The sequence below is a fragment of the Bos indicus x Bos taurus genome, chromosome 2 (assembly GCF_003369695.1).
Source record: "Bos indicus x Bos taurus breed Angus x Brahman F1 hybrid chromosome 2, Bos_hybrid_MaternalHap_v2.0, whole genome shotgun sequence".
NCBI lineage: Eukaryota > Metazoa > Chordata > Mammalia > Artiodactyla > Bovidae > Bos > Bos indicus x Bos taurus.
Window position 1 is genome coordinate 9,411,432 of NC_040077.1, and position 15,784 is coordinate 9,427,215.

Genomic DNA, 15,784 nt, shown 5'->3' on the forward strand with positions numbered 1-15,784 from the left:
ATTAGCCATTGTAGTCTAGGGGCTCTATTTATATGCAGGTGAATTCCTGTGTATCTTGTGTGAGTTTAATATCTTTTTGGAATGTGGACTGTATTTGGTTTAGATGCTTGCCTCTCTTTCCTCAGTATGTGCTAGCTATTATCCTTTTTCTAGAGGATGTGCAGACACTTGGCCCATGCCTGCTCCCAGGTAGGTGGGGATAGCAGTTGGCACCCAGTCTTGGGATTCTTGGCAGTAGCAGTGATCAGCACCTGCTTCTGGAGTCCAGGGTATCAGAGGTAGCTCACACATCCCATCCCCTGAGCTCACGTAGGCAGTGTCCTGCTGCCTGGGAGCACGCATGTGGAGAGAGAAGTGCTAATGGAAGTTCCAGCCCTCTCCTCACATACCTCATCTTCTTGCCTCTCTGGCACACTCACATTTCTTCCTATACTCCCTTGGTTGTGATGTATCACACCCTGGCTCCCTCAAACTGTATCCACAGTCCTCTCTCAGGCTCTAACTCTAACACCTGAGCCTCAGCACCCATCCCCCACCTGCCCCAGCAAGGCGCATTGCAAGCGAAGGCGTGCCAGGAGGTGGTGTCCCCATCTGTGCAGGTCTCTCTCTGCTTTGCCTTCCACAAACTGATTGTTGTGTTCTCTGGGTTCCCCCTCTGTCCTGACTGGTCTCCCCTCCTCTCAGGGTGGGGAAACATTTCCTCTTTCACAGCTCTCTCCCTAAGGTGCAAGTCCCATCTGATTCCTTTTTGTCTTTTCTTCTTCTTTTTTTTTTTTTTTTGCTTTGTTTTACCCAGTTACTTGGAGATTTTCTTGCCCTTTTGGAAGTCTGAGGTCTTCCTCCAGCTTGAAGTAGCTGTTCTATGAGAATCGTCTCACATGTAGAGGTATTTTTGATGTATTTGTGGGAGGAGGTGAGCTCCATGTCCACCTCTGCCACCATCGTGATCTGATCCCCCAAAGAAATAATTCTTATTCCCACTTCATCTGATGGCATCACAATGCCAACTCCCACAGTACTTTTTCCCCACTTACTCTAGGAGAGGAAAGCAATCTAATCATAGAAAGAGGTGTCTGCATCCCCTTATTGTAGGTACCCCCAAACTTTGCCAAACTTCCCCAGTGATCTTGCCCCCCCACTGAAACATCTGAGAAGAGTACGAGTAAACTGCTCCTTTGACCACCACAGGGGTGAGGTGAGCTGATAGCTCCCTTCAGTAACACCCCCTCCCCAGAAGGAGCACTTCTCTGCTTCCTTGTTGTCTTCTTAGATTAATGAAATGGGGAGCAGGGTGAATTTAACACCAGTTCTGCAAAAAGGTTGCTCTCAACCAAACCTTCAAAGAGATGGTTGATATCTGATAACTGAGGGTTCTCTGGACTTAAAACACATGCGTTTTATTCTACAGACTTGAGTCTTCAGGTTACCAGGAAATCTCCTACTCAACGTTTTGGTCCATTCTTTTACAAGTTTTAGAATACACTCAAAATATCAGTGAAGAGATCAAGAAAATGTTAATTCTTAGAAACAGTTTTTTCTGAAGGAAATGGTGTGAGCGAATACTTTTAATTTGTAAAACATTTTAGAGTAATAAAAAGGTAGGAAACTACTAGAATGAGGATGTGTAGATTCCTTTGATTCATGAATCACTGAATAATGGGTTCATAAAATCCTCTTCTTCATGCCTTGCTGTTAAATTATTCTAGGTAGCTGAGTAGTTATTGCATTATATGGGATTTAATATGAAGTATGGGAGGCAAATGATACAGGAGAGCAGTGAGTTTACCCAGTTTGTCAAATCCCCTAAGTAATTTGAGTGGTTCTCCTCTTTCCCCAATTCCTAATGATACTGATTAAAAGGAAAAAAAGTACAGTAGTTGCTGTAAGGAGAACTCTAGCATCTGGAGGCCTATACTTTGATAATTAGCTAACATGGTGTTAGTGTGCAGTGATAAATCAGCTTTTAATCGGAGATAATCCGATTGGTTAAACAGAGTTGAATCTCAAAAGCAACCCTGCTAATTTATAAATTGGTTAAATGTACAGTCATAGGTCAATAACTCATAATTTGTGTGGTCTGTGCTTTTCCTTTGTACCACCTTCAGTCTTACCATATTGCTGTGATGAACGTTGTCAGACCCACATAACACGAGGAAACTGAAGTTTACTTGAAATGTGAAGAGTCATGGCCTGAACCCAGATCTCCTAATTTTTGCTTCTTTCTTTGTATTTATTGAAAATCTACATTGTAAAAATGAAATATAAAAAAGGAAAAAACTAATGAAATTAACATAAAACAATAATTTGCCACTTATTTTTAAGTAAGATTCTACTTACAAAAAATAAAATTATATTTGAGATATAAACTGAAAGTCATATTTATGAAATTTAAAAGGAGATACCAAAGTCATTGTCTTATTTTCTTTCAACTCTACTACATATACAAGTCTATTTGTTAAAACCTAATATTCTTAAATAGAATTGATATTTTACTTATATTTTATTTATTACACAAAAAATGACACCAATGGAAGTATTTTCTCGCCCTCCCTACTCTTTCTTGACCATCTCACCTTTGCCTGTAGCTTCAAACAACCATTTGAAACTCCCAAAATCTCTACTGCCTGCATTGGATTTAACATCTGATGTGACCCTAATAACCCAAGATGGATTCAGAGGTACACAGAAACTCTTCTAGATACCCCACAGATCCTTTTAACTTGGAATATCCAAAAGAAAGTGGCAGGTCTCCTCTCAAGCCTTCCTCCGGCCACCTAGTTACCCCAATAATCAATAATAAACATCAAATGAAAAGATAATAAGAATATATGTAAAACATGTTAATAAACATTTCTGTATTTAGTGGTCACAAGTGTTTTAGAAGTTATTGAAGTTAGAAAAATAAATGCAAAAAAGCAAAATGGCTGTGTGAAGAGGCCTTACAAATAGCTGTGAAAAGAGAAGCAAAAAGCAAAGGAAAAAAGGAAAGATATACCCATTTGAATGCAGAGTTCCAAAGAATAGCAAGGAGAGATAAGAAAGCCTTCCTAAGTGATCAGTGCAAAGAAACAGATGAAAACAAGAGAATGGGAAAGACTAGAGATCTCTTCAAGACAATTAGAGATACCAAGGGAACATTTCATGCAAAGATGGGCTCAATAAAGGAAAGAAATAGTATGGACCTGACAGAAGCAGAAGATATTAAGAAGAGGTGGCAAGAATATACAGAAGAACTGTACAAAAAAGATCTTCATGACCCAGATAATCACGATGGTGTGATCACTCACCTAAAGCCTGACATCCTGGAATCCGAAGTGAAGTGGGCCCTAGGAAGCATCACTATGAACAAAGCTAGTGGAGGTGATGGAATTCCAGTTGAGGTATTTCAAATCCTAAAAGATGATGCTGTTAAAGGGCTGCACTCAATATGTCAGCAAATTTGGAAAACTCAGTAGTGGCCACAGGACTGGAAAAGATCAGTTTTCATTCCAATCCCTAAGAAAGGCAGTGCCAAAGAATGCTCAAACTACCGCACGATTGCACTCCTGTCACACGCTAGTAAAATAGTGCTCGAAATTCTCCATGCCAGGCTTCAACAATACGTGAACCGAGAACTTCCAGATGTTCAAGCTGGTTTTAGAAAAGGGAGAGGAACCAGAGATCAAATTGCCAACATCTGCTGGATCATCAAAAAAGCAAGAGTTCCAGAAAAACATCTACTTCTGCTTTATTGACTATGCCAAAGCCTTTGACTGTGTGGATCACACAAATTGTGGAAAATTCTCCAAGAGATGGGAATACCAGACCATCTGGCCTTCCCCCTGATAAATCTGTATGCAGGTCAGGAAGCAAGTTAGAACCGGACATGGAACGACAGACTGGTTCCAAATAGGAAAAGGAGTATGTCAAGGCTGTACATTGTCACCCTGCTTATTTAACTTAGATGCAGAGTATATCATGAGAAATGCTGGGCTGGATGAAGCACAAGCTGGAATGAAGATAGCCGGGAGAAATATCAATAACCTCAAATATGCAGATGCTGCTGCTAAGTTGCTTCAGTTGTGTCCAACTCTGTGCGACCCCATGGACAGCAGGCAGCCCACCAGGCTCCTCTGTCCATGGGGTTCTCCAGGCAAGAATACCGGAGTAGGTTGCCATTTCCTTCTCCCACCCTTATGGTAGAAAGTGAAGAAGAACTAAAGAGCCTCTAGATGAAAGTGAAAGAGGAGAGTGAAAAAGTTGGCTTAACACTCAACATTCAGAAAACTAATATCACAGCATCTGGTCCTATCACTTCATGGCAAATAGATGGGGAAACAGTGGAAACAGTGGCTGACTTTATTTTGGGGGGCTCCCAAATCACTACAGATGGTGATTGCAGCCATGAAATTAAAAGACGCTTACTCCTTTGAAAGAAAGTTATGACCAACCTAGACAGCATATTAAAAAGCAGAGACATTACTTTGTCAACAAAGGTCCATGTAGTCAAGGCTATGGTTTTTCCAGTAGTCATGTATGGATGTGAGAATTGGACTGTAAAGAAAGCTGAGCGCTGAAGAATTGATGCTTTTGAACTGTGGTGTTGGAGAAGACTCTTGAGAGTCCCTTGAACTGCAAGGAAATCCAACCAGTCCATCCTAAAGATGATTGGTCCTGGGTGTTCATTGGAAGGACTGATGCTGAAGGTGAAACTCCAATACTTTGGCCACCTGATGTGAAGGGCTGTTTCATTGGAAAAGAACCTGATATTGGGAAAGATTGAGGGCAGGAGAAGGGGACGACAGAAAATGAGATGACCGGATGGCATCACGGACTCAATGGACATGAGTTTGTGTAAACTCCGGGAGTTGGTGATGGACAGGGAGGCCTCGTGTGCTGCAATCCATGGGGTCGCAAAGAGTCAGACACAACTGAGCAACTGACTGACTGAAGTTAGAAATCAGGATTTCAAGGTAGTATTTATTTCAAAATGATGGATATTAGAGATAAATTTAAACTGAATAAATTCACTTTAAAATATTTTCTACATAAAACATATCTTTATTTTCCAGACTGAAATATGGGGATATATAAAAATTATTTTGATATGTAATGCACATTGTTTAATAGTTACAATTCTACCTTTCATTATAGTATTTAGGAAATGTTCTTAACTAAGATGTTCAAGTATAATAAGCCCAGAGACTCCTGGGAATGTAATTATCTGGTTTGTTTTGAATCAGACTGTCTGGAGTTAGTCTAGTGTTTTAATAAGGTCCACAGGGATTAGAACTAGTAAATATATGAATTATGAAACTTCTAGTCAACCAGAAGAACATAAGAAGGAAAAATAGAAGACTAAATCATGTGGGAAATTTGAATATCCCTAAAGGACTGTAGAATATTTACAACCATAGCAAATGTAGGTTTGAAAAACAGGAAATATAGGGTACAATCAAGAGAGATTTTTGCCACCAAAGGTTTAAAAAATACCATTTACTTCTCAACATGTAAACTTTCCCAATGGAAATAGACAGATAGTCATCTACTATAGCAATGTGGAGAAAAATTGTATTGCAATGTTTTGATAAACACCACAGATAATTTTAAAATGTGATCTTTAAGCTTAGCTTAGAAAGAAAATAGTTACTTTTCCCCTAAGTAACTTTCCATATGTATCTAATGATAATGTTTCTCCATCATTTATAATTGGTTTTATTAATTTTTGGTACTTAACATTATAAATTGTGATTGTCTAGAAATCAGTTTTTCTCTAGTCAAACTGAAAATGCTTTTATCCAAAAAAGTAAACTCACTGGACAGAGTCCAATTCCAGGTCCTCCACAGTTCCACATTAAACAGAGGCTCAAAATAAAGGGAAAAAGAAAACAAGTCAAAGGAAAAATATTTATTTTGATAGAGAAAACATATCAAAACCAAAGACAAAAGAAATTAACCCCACAATTGGTTGAGAGAGCTTACTGTTGAAATTAAGCTGTCTCACTGCATATTAGGATAAAGAAATCCATCTATAAAAAGAAAGCTAAAAGGTGATTTTATGAAGTGTAGATAAAGCAGCACTGCCATATAGTTTAACATTTTTCCAGCATGTAGTTGAAGGATCCCTGATGAGCTGTTAAATACCTCCTAACGCCACCCCTTTCCTTTCATATAGTTCCTACACGTTAATTTCCCTTGAGAATGTGAACTTCAATCTCTTTGGCAGCTAAATTTCTCATTATGATTTATGAAATCTTATTTTCTATTACAACCAATTCCATGTGAGTTTGAGTCTTGCATGACTCCTCCAGGGGCTGCATCATTTCTGTTAAGACTCCATACTCTCCTAGATGGAGACCAGGCCCTGACAAAGGTAGCTATGGCCTGGCTTGCCCTTGGGAGGGATCCAAACTGAAGTGTCTATTTCAACTCCAGTGTTGAGGGTTATAATCTCCATTGTATTTGTGAGTGGATTCAGACTACAATTCCCATTAGAATTGACCAAAGTTATTTCTGGTACCATATTTATTTATATAAGTTGTACAAAATGCCTAAAAACATGGAAGTCAGGTTTTGTTGTTATTCGGTCACTCAGTCGTGTCCAACTTTTTGCAACCCCATGGACTGCGGCACGCCAGGTTTCCCTGTCCTTCACCATCTCCCGGAGTTTTCTCAGACTCATTGAGTCAGTGATGCCATCCAGCCTTCTCATCCTCTGTCGTCCCCTTCTCCTCCTGCCCTCAATCTTTCCCAGCATCAGGGTCTCTTCTAATGAGTCAGCCCTTCACATTGGGTGGCCAATGTATTGAAGCATCAGTCCTTCCAATGAATATTCAGCATTGATTTCCTTTAGGATTGACTCCTTAACTGACTTCCTTTAGGTTTGATCTCTTTGCTGTCCAAGGGACTCTCAAGAGTCTTCTCCAACACCACAACTCAAAAGTGTCAATTCTTCAGCACTCAGCCTTCTTATGGTCCAACTCTCACATCCATACATGACTATTGGAAAAACCATAGCTTTGACTAGAGGGACTTTTTTGACAAAGTAATGTCTCTGCTTTTTAATATGCTGTCTAGGTTAGTCATAGCTTTTCTTCCAAGGTGCAAGTGTCTTTTAATTTCATGGCTGCAGTCACCATCTGCAGTGATTTTGGAGCCCAAGGAAACAAAATCTGTGACTGTTTCCACTTTTCTCCCCATCTATTTGCCACGAAGTGATGGAACTGGATGCCATGATTTTAGTTTTTTGAATGTTGAGTTTTAAGCCAGATTTTTCACTCTCTTTCACCCTCACCAAGAGGCTCTTTAGTTCCTCTTTACTTTCCGCCACGTGTAAGGTTGTTGATTTTTCTCCTCGTAATCTTGATTCCAGCTTGAGCTTCATCCGGCCCGGCATTTCACATGATGTACTCCACATTTAAGTTAAATAAGAGGGTGACAATATATAGCCTTGATGTACACTTTCCCCAGTGCTGAACCAGTCCATTGTTCCATGTCCGGTTCTAACTGGTGCTTTTTGACCTGCATATAGATTTCTCAGGAGGCAGGTAAGGTGGCCTGATACTCCCATCTCTTTAAGAATTTTCTGTAGTTTGTTGTGATCCACACAAAGGTTTTAGCCTAGTCAATGAAGCTGAAGTAGATGTTTGTCTGGAATTCTCTTGTTTTTCTCTATGATCTGGAAAAACCCAAATGAACTTTCTGGCCAACCCAATACATGAACCTAAGCACTGTTCAATTAACTGAGCAAACAGCCTTAGTGTTATCATTAGTCTTAGGTTTAAAGCTAAAAGAATTTTTTCTTTTTTTTTTTACAGGGGATATGGGAGGGTGTACTCTATTGTTTTTACTTAGAATATAAAAACTACAACTCCGAAAATAGCTGTCATATTTTCTGGACTTCCCTGGAGGCTCAAATGGTAAAGAATCTGCCTGCAGTACAGGAGACTGGGGTTCAATCTGTGGGTCAGGAAGATCCCCTGGAGAAAGGAATGGCTACCCACTCCGGTATTCTTGCCTGGAGAATCCCATGGAAAGAGGAGTCTGGCAGACTGCAGTTCATGGGATTACAGAGTTGGACATGACTGAGAGACTAACACTTTCATTTTCATTATCTTGTAAAGTCTTCTCATTGAATGGGAAAATGATTTGTCTATATTCAGCTTTAATAGTCAAATGTGAACTTTGGAGAACATGAAATACAAAGAGAAATCAAGTTCATTATATAAACATAGGGTATTCAAATATTTATTTTACTATAGGGAGTGTAATCAAGAAAATAATTGAATATTCATCTACCAGATTAAATAACAATTTAGGAAGGAATGTTTCATAGTTTACCCAAAATAAAACAGTGCATCAGATACATTTTTAGATTTTATTATCTTTAATGAACCGTTTAACATTTTTACAAATCATCAGATTTTTAACAATTTCCAGCAGTAAATATAGTAGTGATGGCATAAATACACTGAAATGTGAGATTCCTCTGAGGAGAGAATACAAAAGATAGAAACACCTGGAAACGGAGGGCAAAATGTCAATTCTAGTTCTGAGACGGAAATTAACATAGTTAAATTCTTTACAACTCTAGTACACGGAGAAATGAGTAACTCATTCCCTATAAATGAATACGTAACTTTGAGCTTCACCTTCCTGGAAGTTTTGAGGGACATCATTTGACCCAAAGATCCCCAAAACTTTATACTATGTATTGATACCAGAGGATTCAAACATACAGAAAGTGATCTGAAAATGATTGCCAAAGCAAAGAAGTGCTTTTATTCCTCAATATTTGTGACCTTCGTGGTATACTGTGTATTATAAAAGGGCGTAATCCCTATACAATTGCATAAATGTCATACAAATGGATTTTACAAATTCAATATCATATGTATTCAAAAATACATATAGCTGTGCTTTAGTAAATGAATCCATCAGTTCCTTGAGGGATAATTTTGCTTTTAAGTTATATCCAAAGTATATACAAAGGATCCACAAATGTTAACAATTTGTGACTAAAATTCTCAAGGTTTTCATTTGCAAAAAACTGTGGTGGTTTTCAATTTAAAAATTTTAAGAAAGTTGTGAATATTGCCGGTTTATTATCACTTGGGTTAAGAAAAAGTAGATGGCTTCAGCTCTTTAACAGGAAATTTGTGAACTACTCACAAATGAGAAGTTACACATTTTGGATCATTAGAAAAAGATGAATTACCTATACTTCCCAATTGAGAACAGAATGTGCAGTGTATAAAAAAATAAGATTTTATTCTGAAACCAACAAAAGTATTTCTAGAAAAGCCCTTGGGGATACATCTTCTCATTTCCTTTACACAAGAATGAGTAAGTGGCATACCTTAATGGCATACCCTTATATCAAAGTGTGTATTCCATTACCAAGATGAGAGATTGAACATTTTTTAAGGGTGGGAAAAATATACACTTAAAATGTCAAAGTCAGTACATTACTATATAGTTTCTAACTTCATTCCAACATAATGTTATCAATATAAACTAGACTGAAAAAAGAATTAAATACACAAAGAGATGTTACTGGCATGCAAAATTCATTGTTCCAACGTGAAACACTAGGTCTATATTTATAATAAAAACTGCACATCTGTTTAATTTGGCTAACAGAAAGAAAATGCACATTTAAGAAAGATGTTATCATATCCTTCTAATAAAGCAAGTCTATATCAAAGGCACTTCAGCAGAGCACTAACTCCTTAACCTTTTCCAAATCATTTTCATTTATGTCACCTTAAATACATCTTTCTGTGTAAAACCAGTAAGAAACTGCCTCTAATTTTGGACCTTATCACCCCCTCCCTCAAAAAAGTAAATGTAGTAAATTAACCAAAACATTTCTCTCTTCTATGGATTGGGGTAGAATATAGCAAACTTTTACCTAGATCTTTAAATTCTTTGGGTTAATACAGAAAGGAATGTTATCTGACAGGTTCTATGCTTCAGAAATGGTTACAGGGAAAACCTGGCTGAAGTCTACTGCCTTGGGGGAAAAGCTGTTGTCTTTTGTTGTCTATCTATCTACAGACTGAAGCTAATGTGGTTAATTTTAGTTCTTACAACTTGTTTATGTGCCTTGGGTCTCTATGTTGCTCCCATCTTAATTACTAGTGCATGAGAAATAAAGCAATTTAGTTTCATTCTCTGCCCCCGCCCCGCCCCAAGGAAAAGGGTAAGCTGCTTCAGACATTTGCCTTTATGGAAATTTTAAGAAAAATGAGATGAGTTGATTTTAATTAACAAAATTTCATTTTTAGGATATGAATGATAATTCAGAGTTGAAAGCACTTAAAATTTAAAAACAGTTCTTGAATGTGTTCACACTAATTCTCTGCTATGATGGAAAGAATATATTACTTCCAAATCTGGAAAAAAAATGTTATATAACTTAAAAGCATTTACGTGATTTAATAAAAATCTTTTACTTTTCCTGTGAAATTGAAACTGTTGTTCCCAAACATTTTTAGAATGTCAGCAACAAAAAAATCTGGATGTATACCTGGGATCCTGAAGGTATTCTTGAATCTCAAGAGAAATGGCACGTTTTTTCTGCTTGACATTTCAGAAAAAATTGAAACGTTTATTTCCTTTAGCTCCACATATTTTAAGTTTGGATGTTTATAAGAAACTTTCAATTCATTGATTTTTAAAAATCAAGTTTAACAGTTTAAGTGACTTTTTTTGAATAGAAGAAATATCTGAAAACTAATTTCAGTCTATATGTATCAGTGAGCCTTAAAGATTGGGGAGTGGGAGGAATGACTTATTTTTTTAAAGACTGGTAAAAAATTTTCTTGACAGCTAAGCTCACTTCCCCTTTTGGTAATGGGGAAGGGGGCAAGAAATTTTTAAGTAAAAATTCAGTATCAGAACATTCATTTCTCAGATTTCTAGATAAACTAACATCTTTTTATTCTGTGAAGTTTTATCCAAAAACAACCAAAGAGCTGGCATTTCCCTCTCTAACAACCAAGTAGCTTCTTGCCCATCTTAGGTGAGTATGGAATTTACTTTTGGGTTGATACAATATACATGCTGTTTAAAATGAAAGAAAATGTGGTTTGGCTTTTGAACTCTAGAATAACATCAATCCAGAACATTTATCCAGTTATTTTCAAGTATATGCAGTGGAGAATATAATAGTAACATTTCACAAGAGTAATACAGTTTCATTTCTAAATGTTTCACAGGGGTAGTTAAAGCAAAAGCAGTACTTTTGAACTTTAGCAACTTTAGAAGTACACTTTTCACTGTTACTCTTCAGAGTCAGGGCTCAACTTGATGACTGAGCAACAATTTCAGGTACTATTTTACATTTTGAACCCTCAGATACTTCAAATTCATCACCCAAAAATAAATAAAAAGCATAGGCCAGAAAAAAGCATTTCTTGGTAGCCTTCTCACTACTGAATTACCAGTTTACTATTTACTCTGCTTGAGACATGTCCAGGGACCATGAGATTGCTCAGTCTCAGCTTCTTCAGAAGTTCACACAGCAATTTACAATAAAAAGCAAGAATAAACAGCACGAGACAACAGAGACACAACCACTCTTGGTGTTAATTTATGGGAATCAGTGGGCGTTCCTCTCGCTTCTTCCAGATGTTAGTTTTGCTATCTCTCTTGGCTAGTGGTGGTGGTCTGCCCCTTTTTTTAGTGGGGGATATATTGGCTTCAAAATCTTCAGCGGTGCTTTTTCTTCCTGGGGACTCTTCCCCAGGGTGCTCCATGATGGCTCCACTCCCTCCATCTAGGATGTGCCTTAAAGCTGGGTCCTCTGGAGAGCAGACAGTGGTTCCACTCTCACTACTGCTCAGGTCTAAGTCTTCTAAGTAAAGGATCTTAGGCTGATGCATGCTTTTGATGAACGTTTTCTCCCTCTCCAGTTTTCTACTGGAGTGGTGCTCATTCATGTCCACCCCAGAGTCCAGACTCGTGTCATTGCTCTGGGCTCTCTTGCCCTTTTTCAGGTCTATGAAGGAGTGCCTCACCTGTGCGACCGGCTTTCCATCAAGAGACACAAACCAGGCTCTGGGGTGGGGGGAGGGCTTTCCTTTGGACAGTTCTAGGAGGGTCTGTTCTGAAATTCCTTGAAGCTCCGATGAAAAGGGAGTCATTACAACAGCTTCATTTAGTGTTCCAGGAACAGAAACAGATTCCAGGAGGCTGTTTGAATACCGACTCCAATCTGAAGTTTGGGATGGCAAACTCTGTTGACCTTCCAGTGGGAAGTTCTCTTCCCTGGCATCTGGGGGCTGGGCATGAGAATGCATTGGCATTTTTGGTAATGTCTGTGTAAAGTTCTCTCTATTTACTGGTTCCATCAGTTGGCCATAGACTAACTGTCCCTTTCTTGGCAGAGTAGCTGACTTAGCAGGATGCAACTGCTCTGGAGTGGGGAAGAGGTCAGATGTCTGAAGGATGGCTATGGGCTGGCTGTAGATGTGCATGATCTGCTCTGAAACGTGGGGATGCCCATATGCCTCTTCATTACCTGTGAGGTACCTCTTTTCCTCTTGCGTATCACCTAGAGACGAAGACATATTGTTGTTAACATGTTTAAGTTGTTTGGACCCCACATTGGGCTCCAAAGACTGTGCTGGGTTTCTGGAGTAATTATTTTGATTGACTGACAGAAACGAAACATCTTCATTGTAGATTTTTAAATTGTCCCGAGTTTTCACCATGGAAACTCTTTCTTCTGCTTCCACCTTGGATGATTCCTTTTTCTGAGGGCTGTACGAGGAGCTTTTGGCATTGAATAACTGTGATTTGTCCTCGGTTTTTAATGCAACTTTGACTGAACTGATGTGATTTATGTGAGTTGTTGAAGTTGTCTGGTCTCTCTTGAGGACCTCAAGTTTAGTGGTATTTCTTTCTCTTTTCTGTGGAGTACCACACTTATCCCTAGAGTAGAAGAGAAGGCAAAAAAAAAAAAAATTTTTTTTCAAACTTATCTAGAAGGTTTCATTAAAAAAAAAAAATCTCATGTTTATTTTATATATATAATGCTACTGTTAGAATGTATCTTTTTTATTTTAATCTATATTTTAAATATCAAACCACTGCTTTCTACAAACTTTGTAACACACAGAATTTACATGACACTAATATCAGTTTGTGTTCGCACACATTACTATTGTTCTTACCTGCAATAACAAAGAAGTACAGCAAAAAATCCAATGACAATGACTATTGTTCCTCCTAATATGGCTGTAAGAAATACTGTGTGGTAGGCAGTTATGTCCTTTGAATCTCCATTCATACCTGACCCTAAATAGTTCAAAATAACAAAGAGAAAATATATTACTTTAGGTCAGACTTTCAACTGTGTCCTATCCTGGGTGAGGCAGATTAAAGATGTGTACACAGGTCTATTAATTTGTCCCCCTCCCATGGCAGGCTTCTCTGTGGATGGAAAATATTTTCCCTACCCCCGTTAGATTTAATCAGTTGACTTGCTGTGCCCAGTGAGATATGAGCACCTTAAATGAGACTGTATAAACTGCCTGTCCTCTGCTAAGGTCTTCTACTAAGTGAAAAGTATATCCTAAAGTTTTGCTATTCTTTTAACCTAGGTTCTGGAATGAGAAAAAATCTTAAAACTGAACCAAGTCAAGCCCAACAGTCACAAAATGAAAGCAACAAATAGAGAGCAGGCTTATTTGTTACTGATGCTGAATGTTATAGAAAATGATACCAAGATGCTAAAGTCCTGCTGTTACAGAACTTAAAATATGTGACACTGGCTTCCAAGTCAAGCAGTAAGGAAACTGTTGCAGGAGGTAGTAAAAATAGTGACCGAAATTATGTGGTAGCAAAATGTGTGCTGGAACAAAAATATTTCTAAAGAGAGCTTTGTGCAAAGAGGTTTTGAGATAGAATATAGTGAGCGTTGATATTAGCTGTATTCAATTTAAAAAGAAAATTTAAAGATAAAAAGAATCCTTTAAAATTCTTTAAAAAGAATTTGCTAAAGTAAACAGGGATGAAAAGACCAATGAGAATGCAAAAATTAGGGGGCCTGAAGAATCAAGTTGTAACTCCTTGACAGGACTCTAGAATAACATGGCGCCATGATCCCCATAAGCTAAGCCCAGCAGAAGACGGTGACCCATTATTCTTCTTTATGAGAACACATATATACAATGTTGTGGTAATTACTTTGTTGTGTTTGTACAGTTGCTAAGTCATGTCTGACTCTTTTGCAACCCCATGGACTGTAGCCCACCAGGCTCCTCTGTCCATGGGATATTCCAGGCAAGAATACTTGAGCGAGTTGCCATTTCCTTCTCCAGAGGATCTTCCTAACCCCAGGATCAAACCTGCATCTCCTCCATTGCCAGGCAGATTGTTTACCATGGAGCCACCAAGGAAGCCCCTGGAATTAGCTTAACTGCAGTAAAAGCAGACTAAGCATGGGGATGATCAGTGGAGGTTCTGAATATCCTGCATGAAAGTAGACGTAACTTACCTTGAGGTAATGTTTCAACATCACTAGGACTTAATTTTGCTCAGAAATGTATACAAGTCTACTGATCAGTATCAACTGGATTCTAATGTGTGTTGGGGGTGATGAGACACCTGATTTTCCGCTCATCTCAACCATAAGAAAAAGTCCAGCATGAGGCTTTCAACTTCACCAAGGACACTGGAAAGACTAAGGACACATAAAGACTTAGATCCTTTAACTTTTACATCATCTAAGTTGACCAAAGTGTAGTGACATTAAAGGATTTGGAGAAGCAGTGTTTTGTTTATGCATTCAGACTTCGAAGCCAGAGTGCCTGAACTGGAATCCTGGCTTCACCCTTTCTGTGTGGTGTTGGGCAAGCTTCATTCACTTATGTCTCAGTGCACAGCTGTCATACCTGTTACAATGATTAAATAAAATATTGAGAACAGTGTTTAGCACATGATAAGCACTCAGCAAGTGTTGGCTATATAATACCACTGTTGTTAAATGAAATGTCAAGGTTATAGAAGAACGGGCACTCTAGTACTGAATACTCTTTTAACTGGTAACTGAAAATAAAATGTTTATCATATTGAGTAGGCAAGCAAGCACAGCATCGCACAATATGAAATTTCTTCAAAGAAAAAAGATAAGAGTAACAACTCTATCTGTAGATTACTATTTACGATCCAGAGCTGCAACAGAGTAGTTAGACTATAACTGGGTGAAATTCAAGTTCTTCTCCAAAGAATATCTGAATATACGTTTTCACAATTGAGTAATGTAAGCAATTTTCACTCCACAGAATTCCAACAGAACTCACCTTTGGAATTAAGAGGCTGACATTGTTACATCTGTCCCAGATCTTACGTGTATGACAACAGCAGAAAAGCATACAACTGCATGTGTGTGTGTGTTAGTGTGTATGCACGTGCCCAAGAGAGGTCAGAAAGTTAGAAAATTACATAAATTTTCATTCTGATATTTGAAAATTAATGGTACTTGTTTAATTCTATACTCAGCTACCTACTTACCTATAATAATATGTGAAAAACTAATTGATTTTAATTTTTTGCACTTAATATTTTTTCTAGAAATTGGTTTAAGATTTATTTTAAAAACATATTTAGTAATATTATTAACCAAATTATAGCTTCAGCACACCAGACACTAACCAGCCCATCACAAAACCAGTTTGATTTTACAGTAATATTTGCATCCTAAACTGTTTAGGGACATGAGTGATCCTCATATCCAACTCCTGCAATTTAGAAAAAGGAAAACTAATACTCAGATGGGTAAGTACCTATTTCAAGT

The 15,784-nt window shown here is 38.0% G+C and overlaps 1 protein-coding gene across 1 annotated transcript in view; it reads right to left on the reverse strand.

Annotated features, from left to right (window-relative positions):
• Positions 1-8,342: 8,342 nt before the first annotated feature.
• The window catches only part of FAM171B (family with sequence similarity 171 member B), an 80,189-nt gene continuing 72,747 nt past the window's right edge, over positions 8,343-15,784 (reverse strand). The window contains exons 7-8 of the mRNA XM_027555846.1: positions 13,161-13,284; positions 8,343-12,918 (exon numbers count right to left, since the gene is read on the reverse strand). Coding sequence (XP_027411647.1) covers positions 11,571-12,918; positions 13,161-13,284 — 1,472 coding nt within the window. The 3' untranslated portion in view covers positions 8,343-11,570. The remainder of the gene's footprint in view (positions 12,919-13,160; positions 13,285-15,784) is intronic.